The sequence below is a fragment of the Accipiter gentilis genome, chromosome 7 (genome assembly GCF_929443795.1).
Source record: "Accipiter gentilis chromosome 7, bAccGen1.1, whole genome shotgun sequence".
Classification (NCBI taxonomy): Eukaryota; Metazoa; Chordata; class Aves; order Accipitriformes; family Accipitridae; genus Astur; species Astur gentilis.
In genome coordinates this window covers 41,960,683-41,978,798 of record NC_064886.1, presented here as the reverse complement: position 1 = coordinate 41,978,798, position 18,116 = coordinate 41,960,683, and the positions used below count along the sequence as shown (strand labels likewise).

The 18,116-nt window shown below is 42.7% G+C and overlaps 1 protein-coding gene across 1 annotated transcript in view; it reads left to right on the top strand.

Annotated features, from left to right (window-relative positions):
• Window positions 1–3,003: 3,003 nt before the first annotated feature.
• Window positions 3,004–18,116, top strand: part of ZCCHC14 (zinc finger CCHC-type containing 14) — a 55,235-nt gene continuing 40,122 nt past the window's right edge. Inside the window, exons 1-2 of the mRNA XM_049806753.1 lie at window positions 3,004–3,794; window positions 17,238–17,361. Coding sequence (XP_049662710.1) covers window positions 3,231–3,794; window positions 17,238–17,361 — 688 coding nt within the window. The 5' untranslated portion in view covers window positions 3,004–3,230. The remainder of the gene's footprint in view (window positions 3,795–17,237; window positions 17,362–18,116) is intronic.

The following is an 18,116-nucleotide window of genomic DNA, read 5'->3' as shown; positions in this document are numbered from 1 at the left end:
ACCCCAGAACGACCTTCACTCACAAGTCGCTGTCTTGAGCAAGTAGTAACACGAGCTCTTACAAAGTTGATTTATCTTGCTGAGGGCGGTTCCTCGCTTTGCCCGCTGGCTAGCCAGGAATTCTTGGTGGCTTGTGACAGAATTATATGTCCTGCTCCTTTTGGTTTCCTCGGGCTTCACCCAAAGCCACTTCTAATCAGAAAAAAGGCTCCAAGTTCATATACTACACTCGAGATTAGAGTTTGTTTTACTGCCTGGCATTGAAGACAAACAATTTCTGCTCTGGCTGTAAACCACAGACTCATTCTCTAGCAGCAAAATTCACATTCAAACTTCCATTTGGGCTCAGGCTTAGACCTAGTTCCCAAGCAGAAAAGTTTAAACCTTCACCTTGCCACAGACCAGGCAATCATCAGATACCTGACTTTGAGCACAGCATAGTGCTTTCAGGATAGACTACTGCTGGGATAAAGACAGCAATATAAGCAGAAAGGCCACCAAAGAACTCCGCGTCCTTACGCCTACTGCCTGGCCTGTGCTTCAATTCAATGCAAACCTTTCCTAAGGGACTGAGAGCACTTCCTCTGTTTTCCGCATATCCTTTCCTCCAATGGACAATACCGGGCACAGCAGGAAAAGGAAGCGCATATGGTTTGCACTCAATGACGGATCACTAGAGGGAAAGGAGAGGCTGTGGGATATTCAAGGACCCTTTCACAGCAGGAGTCTGCGACACAGAAGCAGAGTTGTGTAGCTTTACAATATATGACATTATGCAACCCCAGTAAGTGTCCTTTGACTGCTTAGTCTTGCATTTCAGTAGGACTTCAATAAATGCAGTTGATGGTCCACGATATTCCACAGGGAAATAAAAAAGGATAAACTACCAGCATTTGGAATTTTTGCGGTGCAGCAGTTAGTCTTAGCAAGGTGTATAATGAGATTTTCAATAAACCATCACCCAAAGGAATAAGCCTTTTTCTCGTATATGATGCCAACACGAGTGTTCACACAACTCATATGACAAAAGCCGCCCGCATTTGGGCATTGCGTGCATCCCATAAAGATCAACTCAAGACAAAATGCAATTGTGCTTTTAAAAACATCAATGTTAGCTCTTTTGTTTATCTGCATTGCAGCAGTATTGCACTTGCTAAAGTAAAACACACGGTCCATCTTCCAAGAAGATTACAATCATATAAAAATCAAGTCTGGAATCATCCTTTGCCTGCCTGGGGCTGCATTTAAAAATGTTATTCCTGGCCTGCTCCACTTAAACATCTTCACCCTTATCATTTATCTAGCTGATGCGTAATCTGGCTATTGGGCTACAACAGACATACAGCCGAGTCCCACGGAAAAACACTATGAAAAAAAGAAGTTATGTGTCCGCCTCTCGGTTGCTGGATGCCATCCGTAGGCAAATCTGAAGACGATAAAGCTGTTTCAAACTGTGCATTGCTATGTTGCTGTCAGCCAGAATCCCAGTTTAGAATGGAGAGTGGGAATGGGGCAGGGGGAATTACCATTTTAAGAGGCCTTTGGTGTCTCTTTTGTTTCCACACCGTACTTAAAGACAATCTTAAGTCAACTGCCAAATTGGCCTTGACTGCAGAGCGCAGCTTGGTTTGGTGAGACTGCTCAGGCAAACGTCGGTGCCAAAAGCTTTATCAGGATTTTGGCATCACGCACCCCGCAGGAGCTGATGCCATACCGCACCCCTCTGCTCCATCCTTGAGGCTCTTCGCCCTCCTAAAACAACAGCAAAGGAAAGAGGGCATCGTAGCCATCCCGTCTGGTACTCCGTAAGGCTCCTCCTGGCTGAAATGAGGATGATTTTGACAGAAAAGTCAGGAAAAAGCCATGTACCACACCGGAGGCAGCAAAGAGCACAGGTAAGCGCTCTTCGAGTCAGCAGACAAGACTGCCTCTGCGCCTACTGTGAAGGAGAGAACGAAGCTGCTCAAACGTGACTGAGGAATTCAGTCAGGACAGCGTCCCGGGGCACCTCTCTCGGCTGGTCTCTTCCCTGGCCAGGCCTTGCCCTGAGGGAAGGACAAGAGCCCCAGGCCCAACTGAGTCACCACAGCTCCTCCGCCGGCTCAGCCTGGAGCAGGTAAAGGCACAGCTCAGACCTGAAGGGGGTGTGTGTGGGGGGAGTGTCACTGCCTCAGCCCTGGCCCCCACAGGCGGTAGTGACCACCCCCACCCCCCCCGCCCCTCCCCATCGCCTCACGGCAGCCCCAACCCCACCGCCGAGAGACGGCCGCACACAAAAGGCGCTTGTTCCCGCCCCTCTCCTATTTAAGCGTCCTTTCGACCAATCAGCGCCCAGGGGAGGGATTAAAGAGGGCTAAAAAGCGGGCGATTGACAAGCTCCCTCGATCCCGCTTCTCTGCGCGAGGAAGGGAGGGGGGGGAGGGGGGGAAAGCGCGCCGGCAGCCAATCGCCAGGTGCGAGTAGACGGCTCGGCCAATCGACAGAGCGGTGGGTGGGGCCCGCCGCGGGGTCAGGCAGGGAGTGAAGGCGCTCCATCGCTCCTTCCTCTCGCTCGCGCTCGCTCTCTCCTCTCTCTCTCTCTCTCTCCCTCCCGCTCCCCTCCCGGCTGGGACTTCTCACCGCGGGATCCCTCCGCCGCGGACCGGCGGTGTGCGTGCGCGCGCGCGCGCGCGCCTTCCTTCCCTCCCTCCCGTCCCCCTCCGCCCGCTCGCAGCCTTCTGGCGAGGGATTATTTCCCGCCGTTGTGGCGGCGGCGGCGGCGGGGCGGCTCCGGCGGGGCCCAGCGCGGCGGGACGGGTCTTGCGCGGAGGATGGAGGCGACCGGCGGGCGGCTGAGAGAAGGAGCCGCCGCCCCGTGAGGGAGGACGCGGGAGCGTAGAGGCCTGTTCGGGGCCGCCGGGCCCTGCTCGGGCGGGGACCCCGCGGCCAGGCCGCGCCTCAGCGGCGTTCGGGCCTGCTCCCCCGGCGGCCGCCCGAGGCGGGGGGGGGGGGGGGCCCGGCCCGGCCCGGCCCTGCCCGCCGCCGGGGGCTGTCCCCCGCGCTCCTCGCCGCCGGGCCCCCTCGCCCCCCGGGGGGCGGGTTTGCCGGGGGGGCGGGAGCGCGGAGGGGGCCGGTTGGGGGGTGTCGGGGCGCCGGCCTTGCGGGCCCCCCTCGGGGCGCTGCCGCCCGCCCTCGGCGCCGCTGCCCCCGCCAGGGCGTGCTCCCTCCGGGCCGGGGGTAGGCGAAGCACCATGGTGGAGAAGCGGTGCCCGCGGCTGCAGCGGGACGGCGTGTACCGCTGGTTCTCCGAGCTGCCGTCCCCGCAGCGTGTGGAGTTCCTCTGCGGCCTCCTGGACCTCTGCATCCCGCTGGAGCTGCGCTTCCTGGGCGCCTGCCTGGAGGACCTGGCCCGCAAGGACTACCACTCCCTGCGCGACTCCGAAATCAAGGCCAACAACCCCGCCGACCTGGGGAGCCTCACCAACCTGACGGACGAGGTGGTGCGCAGCAAACTTTTGGTCTCTCTCGCCCTGCTCGGGTCTGCGCACCGAGAGGCGGCCGGGGTCCTCTTCCGTACCCTCACCCACATCGATTCGGTCATCAACAACTATGGGCTACAACTCAACGAGGGCCGCACGGGGGATGAGTTCCTGTTGCTCTTCACCATGGCATCCAACCACCCTGCTTTCAGCTTCCACCAGAAACAGGTGCTGAGGCAAGAGCTCACCCAGATCCAGAATATCATGGCCAGCACCAGCAAGAATCCCAGCACCTCTACCCTCAACACCATGGCAACCTATCCTGGCTGCCATAAGGTGGGTACCCGGCTTTTGCACGCTGTAATGGCACCGCTGCAGTTGGGTGCTGGGTTGCGTCTTCGACAACGATTTTAAACCTTTCTTTTAGTGATAAACGGCAGCCTAAGAGGCTAGCAGGGATCACTTCCTTGGTTGGTGATGGGCATGGTCAACTGAGGGCGAAAAGGGGGGATGCGTGGAGTTTTTATGGGCGCACGACATATTTAAATGAGAAGGGGTTCACAAGCCGATCAACAGGCAGCATTATAAACCTTAACTTATTGCTTCTGGCCGTACATCTGCTGAGGGGGCAGTCCTGCCAGTTGCATGGAAAACCAGTGATTTAGTAGGGGAAACAAACACGTAGTATCTCTAGATTTGGGAACAAGCATCAGTTTAAAAGTTTCCCTGGGAGAAGTTGGAAAGGAGGATCGGCTTTGGGAGTAGCTGTCCAGTGGCAAAGGCATCTTGGCGAGTCTGGGTTTTGTTTAGATGGATGTGATGGCAAACATTCCGAGTTTCTGGTACAAAACTTAAATGTTGTGGTTGCCTGTCACCCTGAATCTCTCGGGTATTGATCCTGGTGTCAGTGGTTTGCCGTCACTAACTCGCTGTTCGTTCATTCAATTGCCAGCAATTAAGCTAGACAGTAACATTTTAAGAGGTGCTGTCGGTAATTAGATATGTTACTGACTGCTTAAGTGCTTTTAGCCTGCTACAAGTTAGGGAGTCAAACTGTCGTCTTGACTGAATTTAACCTCCTTTAAAGTTCAAACTAAGTACCAGCTAAGTGGGTGCATGTGATCAGTTACCACGCTGTAGCTTTTGAGGATGTGCGGACTCAGTCAGCAAATACCTGTGTTACTCTTCTATTGGGAAAGACGCTGTATACCTAAAGGCTATGAAAATTCCTATATTGGAGTGGTATCCTAAACAAAGCTGTTTCTGAGGGCTCAGGATAGATTCTGTTAAGCTGAGCATTGAATTTCAGACTAAGACAGAAATGTATGCTTGGTCTTAATTCAGATTTCCTTCCAATTTTGTGTTTCTTTGAATACAGCTGCCTTAATTGTAAAATTTAGATGAGTATTATTAAACTTCATATTTCTCTTAATCTTCCCTTCCTATGTCTTTAAACAGTGCTTGTTCCCCTGTTTTAAGGGGAAAGAACAAGGTATGGGAATGCCTCTTTATTGGGTTTAAACCTCTATGTGCATAAAATATAGATGGAAAGAGTATTTCACACACAAGGTAGAAGGGTGTAATTAAAACCAGAAAAAGCTTCCTTTCAGATACTGAACTACTTGCAACTTCACTTATTCAAAAGGATGTATGGACATCTTTGAAAGGAAAGACTGTAAATCATATACAAGTTTTCTGCACATAACACGAGAAAAAAAAAAGATAAGATTACACAGGCAGGAACATTTTTTAGAGTATGCATTCAAAGCTTCACAAATAGTGTGCGACTTATGTAGCTGAAAAACTCCAGCACTATTTATGTCAATCTAAGATGGACGAAGAATCCATCCTACCATTTTTTGTGCCAGTAGTAAGGCATACGGAACAGTCAACTGATGATTGTTTTTTTTCTTTTGGACTCACTGAAGGGTTTGTCTTTTTTAAAAATACATTTTTTTAAGAAACTGGTGTTGAAGAATACTGGTCGCTAAGTGCGGAATAGTTGAGAGGGAACAAAAAAGGTGACTACTCTCACAGTCTCTTGAATATGCGTTTTGTCTGAACAGATGCAGATTTCCTTTTTCAAGACTGTTAAATTTTTTCGATGTTGATAGCTGGGTAACTCTGCTACTTTTAGAGTAAGCAGTTGGCTTAAAACAGGAGTTGGATGAAGCAAGTGGAAAAAACAATGTCTTTCTCCATTCAGCCCTGTTTAAATATGCACAAATAAATTCCAACGCTGTGGACTTAGATCTTGTGATGTTACCAAGTTGTGTTGTGACAATACTTGTGTTGTAACATCACCTAGAAAAAAAACCAATGCAGATGTCAAGAGAAAGTGAGCTGCACTGGGCAACTGCCTGCCAAGAGTCCTGCACTCTTCATCCTCTTCAGAATTGGAGGAGAACTTCTTCCCCAGTGCCAGCACTTTCTCATCACTCTTGTTGCTTTACTACAGCTTGAGCTCCACTAAGCTGGTACTTGAAGTCAGTGCTGTGTGTTAAATTGTATGAATGCTGCTCCCAGATTCTCAAGCGCAAACCTCTTTGACCTCATCCTTAGAAAATGAGCTGGAGAAGTGGTCACCATTTGATGTCCTGAGAAACTTTTGGAAGCTGGAATGGAGTGGATGTGTAATGGCATGCAAACAGGGAGCTCTTTGTGAACAGGGTTAGTTATCTTTCAGAGTTTCCCTTGTGCTGAGTGTGGGAATAGGGACTGATGCTTGTGTGGCTACCTGTTCTTCTGTATAACTAGAAGTCCATTACAATTTCTGATGATTTATGTTTAACTTGTTTATTCTGGGAGATGCACCAAAAAAGTTGAACAGTGCCTTTGTTCTCTTTGCAGAAACAAATGGAAATGTGCTGCTTCTGTTTAGTCAGTCCTATTAAAATATGACACAATTTGATATTAGCTACAACCTTTTTCCAGAGGATTGGAGCTTGCAATCCTCTTTCCACCTCCTATCTCCTTCACATCTTAGAGCGAAATCTCTCAAAAATAAATTGTGTGTAATAGTGAAGAGACTGAACAGTTGATACAAAATTATTGTAAACATTTCATGATTCTTCATGTTCCTTTGGGGCAGGTGAACATGTTTAAAGTTGATTAGTGATGCAAGCCACTGCTTTTTGCTGTTGTCTTTCACTGTCTGCTGCAATTGCTGATTACAGGGGGGCTCAAAACAGCTGCCCATGTACTTTTGCTTTAATTTGTGCTTTTTTGAGATTATTCTTGGATTATATGAATCTTAACTTTACAGTAAAAGGTGGCTGTAGCTGCCTTTAAGTAGGTCAGTAATTATTAGATTCATGATTTCTACTTGATAGTACAAAATGAACTTGCCCTAAGTAGGGAGAATGCTGCCCTCTCTACAGCAGACTATTGCTTTAGTCTCTGTAAAGATGATCACTTCTGCCCCTTGTCCTGTATTTTCTTCTGGTTTTGAATGGTGCCAATGCTTGCAGGACTTCAGTTGTGGATTCTTCAAACTTTCCGCTTGTAGGAATAAAATCTGAGGTTGTTGTATAGTTTTTAAAAATTGAAGCTGTGCAAATTGTCTTCAAGTGAAGTACAGGCATATATCTAAAGAATCAGGTCTTTAAAAATTTTTGTTCCTGGGGCTAACTGTAATGGGCTTATTAACTGGAAACGATGTAACTGAGTTCTCAGGCTGGTTTTGCACCTTAAGATGCCTCTTCAGCTGTCTTTTATACCTTTGCCACAAAGGAGCTAGAATGGTTTTCTGGCCAGCACTCAGAGCCTAGTGTCTGAAGGCTCATTTCTGTGCTGATGTGTAGTGCTTAGAGCTACAAACTGCTGCTCTCTTTGTAGAGGACGGGGAGCTGGAAGCATCAGGGCACATGAAAACCAGTAGCCAAATGTCTCCTGCTGTGCATGTACGCATCCAGGTGCTTTGATAGGCAAATTGCCACTACTGAATTTGTGACCCACAGAGAGGGGAGAAACGTCTCAAAATTTTCTCCCAAAATCTTGAACCACCCATTCAGACTTCTGTTCTGTACAACTTTTGACAATTAACATCTTTCTTCGCTGTGGGTGAAAACTTAATGTTTTTATTCATTCTTGGTTGCTTTGAGGCTGTAGTGATGCTGTCTCTACAGAATGCCTTAGGGTTATGTTTTGTAGATAATGACATACCAGAACCTACTTGGATACTGGCACTCGACATAATAATATGAATCTCTGCATGGGCTGACTTCTTTTCTCAAGAAGTCTACGTGTGTTAGTAGCACTGAGGATGTAACTTCCAGAACTAGAGGAGAAGTTATTAATGAATCTGTCACCTTGTATTTCTTGGAGTTGTTTCATCTACTCACTGAGATCCTTCTGTAAAAACAAGGAAATAAGATAATGCTTTGGCTACTTAGCGCCTGCTCTGCTAGCTGACTGACGAGCTCTTTGCTGCAGTTCGTGTGATGATCTGGTTGTAGCTTCAGCTGCAGAACCAGGGTCATAAATAGTAGGTCTGACTACAGTTTGTTTGCAGCTGAAAGGAAATAAAGAGTCAGTGACACTGTAGTTATGTGGCTGTTTCAGGTTGATATCTTGTGAATGGGAAAAAGGGCTCTTGCCTAGTCAGTTTCCAAATACTGCACCAATGGCTATTTCAAGTTTATAGCATAAGATGCTATTTTTCACCCGTGCTAATTCCATAGGCTCATCTAAAACTTAGAAATAACTGAAGACTGTATTGGGAGCTGTGTAGAGCTGATGTTCTGAGGGGTCCATTTCAAATACCTTCACCTTTCTGCACTGTTTGCTACAGGTGATTGAAGTTACATACTCCACCTTCAGAAATATTCAGAGATTTTTATTTCATCTGTGGAATGATGAGTTGGAAAAAGCTATTACTTGTTGGGTTGAAACTGGGTCCTTAAGTCCTCACAGAGTAAGCAATATAGCTATTAAGTGATCAATGTCAGCTGCCATTATGGCTTATATGCTAGCTTTGTAGGGATAGAATAAATCATGAAAAACCTAATTTTTAGCCTCCTAAGCCACTGAAGGTATTTCATAGCTTTAGTAGATTACCATGTTAATAGCAGTTGCTAGCTAGGATTAGAGTTGTTTACTCACCGATATCAGTAGTTGCTATCTCAGGAATGATCTCATTTTTCAAAAACACATGAAACTAGCCTTGGGAGTTCTAGGGGCAGGTCTTTTGTAGCTTCCAGCTGGTGACATGTGCCAATCTTTGCATGTCCTTTTAGTATTCTGGGTACTTGAGGCAACATGGATTACACATGCCTCTTGATGTTCCAGTTAAGAAATGTGAGGCTTCTAGTTCTGGCTCATTTCTTACAGATATTCTTTTCTGAAAGTTTTTGTGACTATGATAAAATGGTTCAGTCTCAAACCTGCAGCATTTTTGGAAATTAGCTTAACATACAAAGGAATCATTGGAAGACAATGGTCTCAAGTAATAACAGTATTAATTACCACCAAATTCACTTTGCCTAATCATATGTTACGTGATGAACTTGAACTTAAGAACCTGAATTAGTTTGCTTGGGAAATCGACTGTATATCCAAATATCAGGGACAGAGCAGCCAAAAAAATTTGTGTTGAGCTAATAATGAAGTTGTTCTTTCTGTGAACTGTTTTCCCATTTTCTGTGCAGGCTGAATGAAGTTTTTGTTTTAAGAGTGCATTCCACTTTTAAAATTTACTTTTTTTTTCCATACTAATTACCTTGTAACTGTTAGTTTTAAGTTAAGAAACATTGAAGAAGGCCTCATCTCTTCTGGAATAAAAATGCCTATTGTAAGGTGTTGGACATTTTGAACTGTACCAGACTTCAAACTGTTCTAATTGAATCAATGTACAAGCTGTATGCAGATCCTACTTGGAAAGGCAGAGCCAGCAGTAGTTAACCACACCTAACAAGCATTCCAGTGTCTAACTTCAAAGGTACTGAACAGCATCCTTGTTTGGAAGTATTTAACCATTTGGTTTGGCTTTTTTTTAAATGTTTGAATTGCTAAAATTGAGATCCTGTCATCTTTTAGCTGGATACTAGATACAGCACTGCCTCTTTCCAGCAGGGTAGAGCTCTTATTCTTCTATGGACTCCTCAGTGCTGCAGTACCTGCGATACTTTCAAGTGTGCTCTGGTAAAGGGACATGTATAGTCATCTTCTATATTCAAATACTGCAGTGTCAATTTTACTACTTGCTCTTGAGTCCTTTTTCTCCTAAAAAAAGGCAAATATAGGAATGTTATTCCCAAGAATATAGATAACAATTTCTGTGAATACACAGAATCTTATTATAGAAATGCTAGATCTAATTTGTCTGTAGAAATGAGAACCATTGTCAGGCTTAAACTAGAATTTGACTTTACTCTTCGGCAAAAGAATCAAAGCAAGTTGAATTGAAATTGTTCCCTATTTAGACTTGAAATGGGTGTTAACTGTAGCAAAGAGATGTTGATGTGGTCCAGATCTGTATTTCTTTGTATAGGTTTTGTAATGAGCAAACATCTAAATTCCTTGCTCTTGCTTTATGCTAAAATAGAATTTTTCCTTTGGTCCCATTGGTATGATTATCCAATAATAAGTATTGGAAGGGATAAACTTTTTAACAGGTGTTCTGGCCAGTATAGAGTTGCAGGATTTTTGTAATAGCTGAAGTGGTCCAGAAATAATAAGATCAATTACTTAAGAATGAGATTTTTGCTTTTAAAGATGTGCCAAGTCATGATGATAAATAGTGAAAGCAAACTTTTCATGCATATTATGAGTTCTTTTCCAGTGTCGTCTTTTTTCCACCATAAGTAGTTTTATTACACTCAAGCCGTTACTTAAGTGGATATTGAGGAGGGGAGGAGGGAGAAATACAATTCAGTGAATTTGTGACTTGTCGGATAACTTCTGCAAACCTTGTTACTATGTGAATTGTTGCAGTAGAGACTGGAGTGGCAACGAACCATTCTACCAGGGAAAGGCTTATGGTATCATTGCTTGGATTATACTTCAGCAGATTTTAGGATTGTTTCTTTGACTGTCTGTTTACCTTCCACATGTATGTACTGGTCCCGTGGGGGCAGTTTCCCACCCATATGCTGGCAATGTAAATATGGTGGCTCTAAAGTCAACATAATATTAACATTTTAAAGGCAGATGTCATTAAAGGCTTCTATAGTAGATAGGACCATGCTACACTTTGTATTCTCTCGGGAAGTGTAAGGTAATCTTCCCTTCTGGTGGCTATGCTTTTAGCTTTTGGTGGCATGCAGGTGAAGAAACAGGAATATACTTGTACATCAGTTCTGGGATATAGAGCAGTAGTATCTCTTTCAAGGTCTGGTTATAAGCAGTTACCTGTTTTGATTTCGAGGTGTTTTTAATGATTGGCTTGTAAAATTCAAATTTGATTTCTTTAGTTTGAAGGAAAAATATCTTTCTTGTCATCTGTCTCTTGAAATATGCCTGGTGCACCACAAGTCTAGAATGAAAGTGCCTTGAATTAGTGCAGTGTGAGTGAACTGGTTGCACTTGCAGCTTGTCCAGTAAGCTATAGTAAGTCCTGGAAGATGAGGTAGATGAAACAGGCTGTTGTTTTGTAGCTTATTTGTATTAATACTTGGGTTTTTTCCTGTTGCCTTTTATAGAGAGTTTTTCCCTTTAGAGTTCAAACTTGAACTCGGTGTACCTTTTCAGCAGGAAATCCCATGTATTCTGCCTGTTTGGCAAGCTTATATGGTTAACTGTTGGAGACTGTTTAGTGGTGGCAGAAAACATTGCTTTAGCTAATACTAAAGAATTCTGAAACTTCTTTGCAGAGCGCAGCTTCACTTGTTTGGTTTGCAGGGTGAGCACACATCTTTGCAAAAACTAGAGTTGCCAGGTGTTTTCAAATGCTTCTTTTAACTGTCTTGAATGGCAAACATGCAGCACAATGCAATTAAAGTCCAGTTACCCTGTGGTAGATTTATGTTCCTAGTATTAACAAAGTATTCACAATTCTTTAAGCAAAGGATTTTTAGTGAAAATTACTTAGTCTATAAAATACAACCCAGACTACTTTGGTCAATCTGCTTTACTGAATTTATAATGGAGCGTTGTAGCAGGAGTGTGATTGTCCCTGTCCCGTAGCATTTAAGTACTACATGCCTCATTTCATTCCAGTAATAGTCTCACAGGACAAAAGTGATCTGATCTTTTATCCCATTTCACTGTGAATTGCCTCTTCACCCTTTGTGTTCAAAGATGGATACCTTTTTACCGAATTCCTATGAGAATAGGTGTGGGACCTGTTGTAGCTTTTGAGAAATGTGAACACACCTGACTTGATTGCACCTGGTGCTTACATCTTCTTTTGGTAGACCTTGGCTCTTGGAACTGCATGAATTTCTAGCACAAACCAAACTCTTCCACTTGCATTCATGTCCCAGTCCAACAAAGCAACTAAACGTGTAAATTTAAGTGTTGAGCGGTGTTGAGGACTTTACTAGGTATGTGAAAAGTTGGGTGTGTCTGTGAGTGTTCCTTAAACATCCTTGTGGAAGACCTCAGATCTTCAGAAGGAGTAGTTTTTAATTTTGTTTTTCTAGTGGGAGAACAGTCAGGTATTCACATATATGAGAAAATGCAGAACTGGTGCCTGAGTTTCACAAGCAGCTGGACAGACTAATGGCTTTTTGCTACTAAGAAGATGTTTGCTTAGCTTTGCTCTTCCTCCTCCTGGTTTTGTAGTCTCAGTGGACTTTGAGTTTCAGGTCCTTGCATTGGTTGCTCTTGTTTCTGGCTCAGACTTGGCCTACTGAACAGTCTCATGTATCAGTAGACTGACATCTGAGTGTTAGCAATGCATTTTTTCAAATTATTTGGGAACCTGAGTTATGTCCCTGTGTTGGGAATAGCACCTTATCTGCCTAAGCACCCAAGGGCTGTATCCTTGCCATCAAGCTTCTGCTGGAGCATTTTTGCAAACAGGATTGTGCTGCATTAAAGACCTTGGTGTTAACCTCAAAATAAGCTGCTGTTAATACTCACTAATATGAAACTGGCAGGAGTGAACAGAGTTGACTGGGTTTCCCCCCCACCCCCAGACTTCAGTACTCCAATTCCCGAGTGCAGTCTTTACATGTTATCTTCATCAGCCTCAGGCGTGGAGGCCAGTTTACGATTATGAAAAACCTTTTTTAATGGAGACTTCCAAAGCAAGTATTGGCAGAAGCATTTATCTGTGGGACTTTACCGGTATATCATTGGCCACTTTTGAAAACTGAACATCATATGAAAAAGTTTTCCTATGTGATCAGTGGTGGAATGTGTTCATGTGGCTTTTAGCTGCAGCCCTAGTATCTCACTTAACTGACTCATTGCTTTTATATTTTGTTCACTTTTCCTGTGTAATGCATGACCTAAATTTCATACCTAACTAGGTACAGAAATCAGTATATTATTCCCTCGGATCCTATATCATTGTTTCCTTAAATTATAAGTCATGTTACACTTTAGGTAGAAAGCTATGTTGATTTTTAGTATTGGTTCCACTTCAAACGAACTCAGCAAATATTTGGCTATTAAACCATGTATTTTCTGTGTTCTGTTTAGTTATTTTTAAAAGGAACATATAGTTGCTGTTTTGGTAAATTCTTACCACATTAAGACTGCCTTCTATCAGACCTGTTATTCTTATGAAAGACTTTGCTATATTAAATGTTAGGCATTGTCCCTGGGGAGAAAAGCTAACAGTTACTGAATCTGGCTTCACAAATTTACCATTTTCTATATTGACTGCCACTGTCTTGGATAGTGGCAGAGCCACTTCAGGTAGCAGTGGCTGAAAGGGAAACATACCCTGTTGAAGTAACTGTTCCCGGTGATTTTGCGGTGTGCTTTTTTATTTTTATTTTTCTATGTGCTTTTTGGTGGATCAAGGGTTTTGGAGAGTTTTCTAGAACTTTTTTGTTGTCCCAAGAAGATACGTGCCTGTTAGTACATCTCTGATGCGAGAAGAAAATCACTGCACTCTGCTGAAAAAAAAGTTACTGTTTGCTGGCAGGTGAGAAGGGAAAAATGTGGTGGTAATGGCTGAAATTCTAGCAATGATTTCTGATTCCTTGACGTTTTTGTCCTTGACCCCTGAGTCAAAGCAATTTGTTTTTCTTGCTGGTTAACTCCTGGGGTGGAGGGCTTCAGGGTGGCATTCTGTGATCCGTCTAGCCCTTGTTGGGAGGGGTGTGCTTTTCAGTAGTTGATACCAGTTTTGATACTGTCTTTATTACTATGGAGAATGAGGCACAGAAGAACTTGGGCTGAGCCTCAGTTAGTCATTATGTAGCAAAGAATTTTGTTATTTCCAGTTATGTCTACTACTTTAACTTGAAATTCAAGAGACAAGTTAGGTTTTAATCTGGAAGATCAGAAGTTCATCTGTGAACCAGATGCTTTGCTATAGGGGGAGTAGATGCAATATTAAAGTTGAGTAAAAATGGTTTAAGAATCTCTTCTGCACCCATTTGAGTGGTGCATCTTCTAGAGTCATTGAATAAACCTACAGGCCACTCTGATGTTAAAGCAATTTATGAATAATTAATGAAACTGGATAGGTGCAACAGAGGGCTTCCCTTCTCCCTGGCCCTCTACAAAATGCTGTGCAAAGGGTAAGATTAGGCATGGTGAAGAATATTGCTTTAACTCTCTGGGGTTGCTGTTGTATTTGATTAGTCTTCATGGACTGCTTCTGCTGATGTTTTCAAGTAACTTAAGTTGAAAAATCCAAAGTCTTCTGTTAACGCCTGGTGCTGTACCCTCTTAGACCTTGAATGATTCATGATTTTTTTCTGCATTTATAAAATGTCACTCCTGTGGTTTGTTACGATACATAGCCTGAACATTTCTGGTTTCTGTGATGCCAGCTTATCTGCCTTTACTGTGGACCGTTACTGCTTTAGAAAATAAGCCTTTAGCAGTTCTTGAACAGCAGATGCTTATTCTTTAATGGCACTTTGGCTTTCTTCAGAGGTGTTACGGATACTAAAAGGTCCAAAGCAATTTGCTTACCACTTCTCAGAAGCGTTATCTCACTGGAATGCCTTGTTCTTTTTTCGGAATCTGGTGACTACTTATTAGAAGTTGTTTGTGCTGAGCCCAAACTAGTGATTGCAGTAGTGTTAAGATATGGTGAACATTCCTCCCAGAATTTACCTGACACTGAGTTTTCTACAGTTGAATTTGAACAAGTCCTTTCTGGGTATCTACTGTTAAACTTTTGCCAGTGTTTATCCCAACCCTCCCAGGACAGTATCTTTTACAGTTCATAGCTGATGGGTTATTGTTCCTCTGTTTTGCTTGGCCTCAAATTAAAATAAAAAAGGCTGTAACTATTTTGGAAATAAAACTTTGATTTGCAGAACATTTTTCATTATTTTACTTTTCCTAAACAAATCCAAACCTTTGCAGTATTGGTATGTTTAAGTCAGTGGAAAAAATTATTTAAAATTTGGAATGAAAGCTTTAAGCAGTCAGATTTGCTGGTTATAACACCAGTCAGCTCACTAACAAAGCACTCCATTTGGAACTAATCAGAGCTTTGTGATTTTTCTAGGCCAATTTGAAACTGCTTTGCTTTGATGTGTGACTGAATCAGATAGTATATGAACTCAGTCAGTCAAGACATATGGGCTAAATTAATCTTTACCAAGTATATAAAAATTAAATCTTTATGGAAAGAATTGGAGGTTATGTATAAACAAAATGCAAATTTTAAACTGCAGACGATGCTTATTGTAAAGATAGTGGAGAGAAGGGAATACAAGATAGGAGGCAATATATTGCAACAAACTGCTTGTTTAGAGATTATGTGACTATGTCCTTACTCAGTTTCAAGTATTGTAAATGTTTATATTTGCTGAATGTTCTGACTACTTGGAACCTGGATGTTTAGGATAACAAAGTCTTGCCTGAATCGAATTTTCTAGGTTGCTCTGTTACTTGGTTGCTCTTCTGAAATCTCCCCATTGCCAGGAGGATGGCGGTGTCGTTGCTCAGTCTGCTGGAACTTCCTCTCAGCAGCAATCCACTGGAGTGAGAGTTTAATGAGCTCCAGGAGAGAGATGTGTGAGATAAGCTTTGGTAAAGACTGACTCTGGCAAGGAGACTTAAACTATTCCCCACCCTCCCCCCAAGCTTAAAGTTTAATGGCTAGTCTTTCTAATGCGAAAGCTTGATATTAAGTTTTTGTTATTGGTGGAAAGCTGTGCTGGAGCAGCATACAAGTAAACTTTATTTTTTGATGAAAAAGTAGACTTAACAGTGCTGAAAAGGAAAGCAGGTATTTGTAATCCTGCTTTCTTCTGACACTGATCTGTCTTTCTGGATTTATTTCTTTGCACATACAAGCTTTTTTTATGGATGTGTGGTATACCAAGTCTTTCACTTGTGCTACTGCCTTAAACTGCATATAAATCTATAAATGTCAGTCTTAAAATAGAGCTTACAATAGGTAATTGTATAGAGTAGGGATGTGCTATTTTTTGACTTGCATTGTGTATTCTTATTGATGTCAATATGTAAGGCTAATGGTAGGGTGAGCAAAGTATTGTTTTAAGCGTAAATTGTCCTAACTCATGGCACTGTCTCAAGTAATCAGGGTCTGAGCGAGCCTTTTTCCTTACAGGGACCTGTAGCTCTGGTATTAGTTACCATGAATAAAGGATAGCTTCTTTTGTTATGTCGAGATGCACATTTTCTTCTGTGACTTGTGAAAGGCTAAAATCCATGCTAAATTCTAATTACAGCTCTCCATACTAGGATTTCACGTTGATTCAAAGTGTGGCAATTGAAATTCAAGTAATGCATTAGTTAGTGTGAGTGCTTTTGTTTGTCTTAACTACCTCTTTAAAGCACACTTTCCTCTTTAAGATACTTAAACCCTTGTGTTCAGTACTGCTAACGTAATTGTTCATCCACTTCTGCTTCTCATTACCTAGAAAACAAGAGAGTAATTGCCTTGCTTATGAGGCAGACCCTGAATGTTACACTACAAGTAATAGATGTTTTTATGTGTTGCTGCATAATTGTGAATGCTTTTGTGGACAGCAAGCTGAAGTGGGCAGTGTTCAATTCTGCTTTTTCTAATGACCGTTTCTGTAGTTTTAAGTAACAGTGAAAAAATGTTTTCTTATGCTAAATGCAGTTTAAAAGGTACTTATTAGGCCATGAAGTCTGTTTTGATGATGCAGCCTTCTGCTTGGGTGTTTTTAGTGTGCAATTTTTCACTGAAATGAGATCATGATAGCAGGCTTTTAAATGGCAAAGACAAGAAAATTAGTTTTTTGCTAAATTGGAATTCATTCCTTGTAATCTGTGTGAAAATACCTTGAAATGCCTTGAGTCTGCATCTGTGTAGATGGGTGACATGACATAAAAATGATATTTTTTTTGAAGAGCCCTTTTCCCCTAGTTTTCTTGTTAAAAAGTTAAGAACTGCAGCGTGGAGAGGTTAAGGGTCTTGCAATATCTCTACAATTGACTGCTGTGTGACTATTGTTTAAAAAAGAATTATACTTTAAGTAGCTTTATAGATTAGCCAAGATAATCTAGATTTGTGAATGGCTGCTGACTAAAACAACTTCCCTGAACTGTTACTTGTGGATTATCAGTAGTAACACCCTTTGGTTTTAAAAGAAGCAAATGTCTCCTAACTGCCTTCGAAGTGGTTCTGCTCACTCTGGAGGAAGGTGTGATGTTTGTGCATTCCCTCTGTTAATTTTATTGGATTTTTGTGGTTTTTCATTCCAGGTCACTCCAAGATCCGAGACCCCCATCAACAGTGTCAGTAACAGTTTGGAAAATGTACTACATACATCAACACATTCCATTGAGGAGTCATTACCCAAGAGGCCTTCGGGGAAACACTCCAAAGGTGTGTCCTTTTCCGCATGCATACTTCCAATGGGGGAGCGAACTCTTATCTCTTGATGGCAATTATCATTATTTTAATTGTGACTGGAGACTGGAATTTTGCTGCTTCTGGCTTGGGTTGAGCAAAGGAAGTCATAGAAGAGTTTTTGTAGGAAGTGTTAGTGTATCAGTGAAGAATGGTCAGTGAGAGGCAAGTATGTTTATTCTTATGTTGGGAAATAAGCAACAAGCTCCTTGTGAGTTGAAATATCAGCTTAGCTCTCATGAAATATTATATTCTCAAAGAGTGAGTATCTCTGACACTCCATCCTCATAGTAGCAGGTTATTTCTTGGATGAAGCGTATGGTGATGAGTGTTGCTTTACTGGGAGAAGAGGAGGCATCTAAAACAGCAGTTAGGCTTCCACTTCTACCTTTCTCTTGGTTCTTGAGTGTGAGAAGCTGAGGGAAGGGGAGTGGTGGATAGAAGAGAGCTTGCGCCTTTCCCAGCACATGTGCACACTCTGAATGTGGTTATAAAATAAGTCTTATTTTTGTAATGTTATATTGCATGCTGACCTGGCTGAAAACTGGGCTTAGCAAATTTGACTTAAGTATGCATTCCATTTCCATACTGCAGGCTATGATTACAAGCGTTAAAATGTCTAGGTTAAAGTGTGCCTAACGGTATTTTTGTTTAATGCGTACAAAAAGCACTGTTAAGTGAGGAGAGTCTTTGAACTGTGAGCTGCTATTTGTGTAGAACAGCTTTTGTGA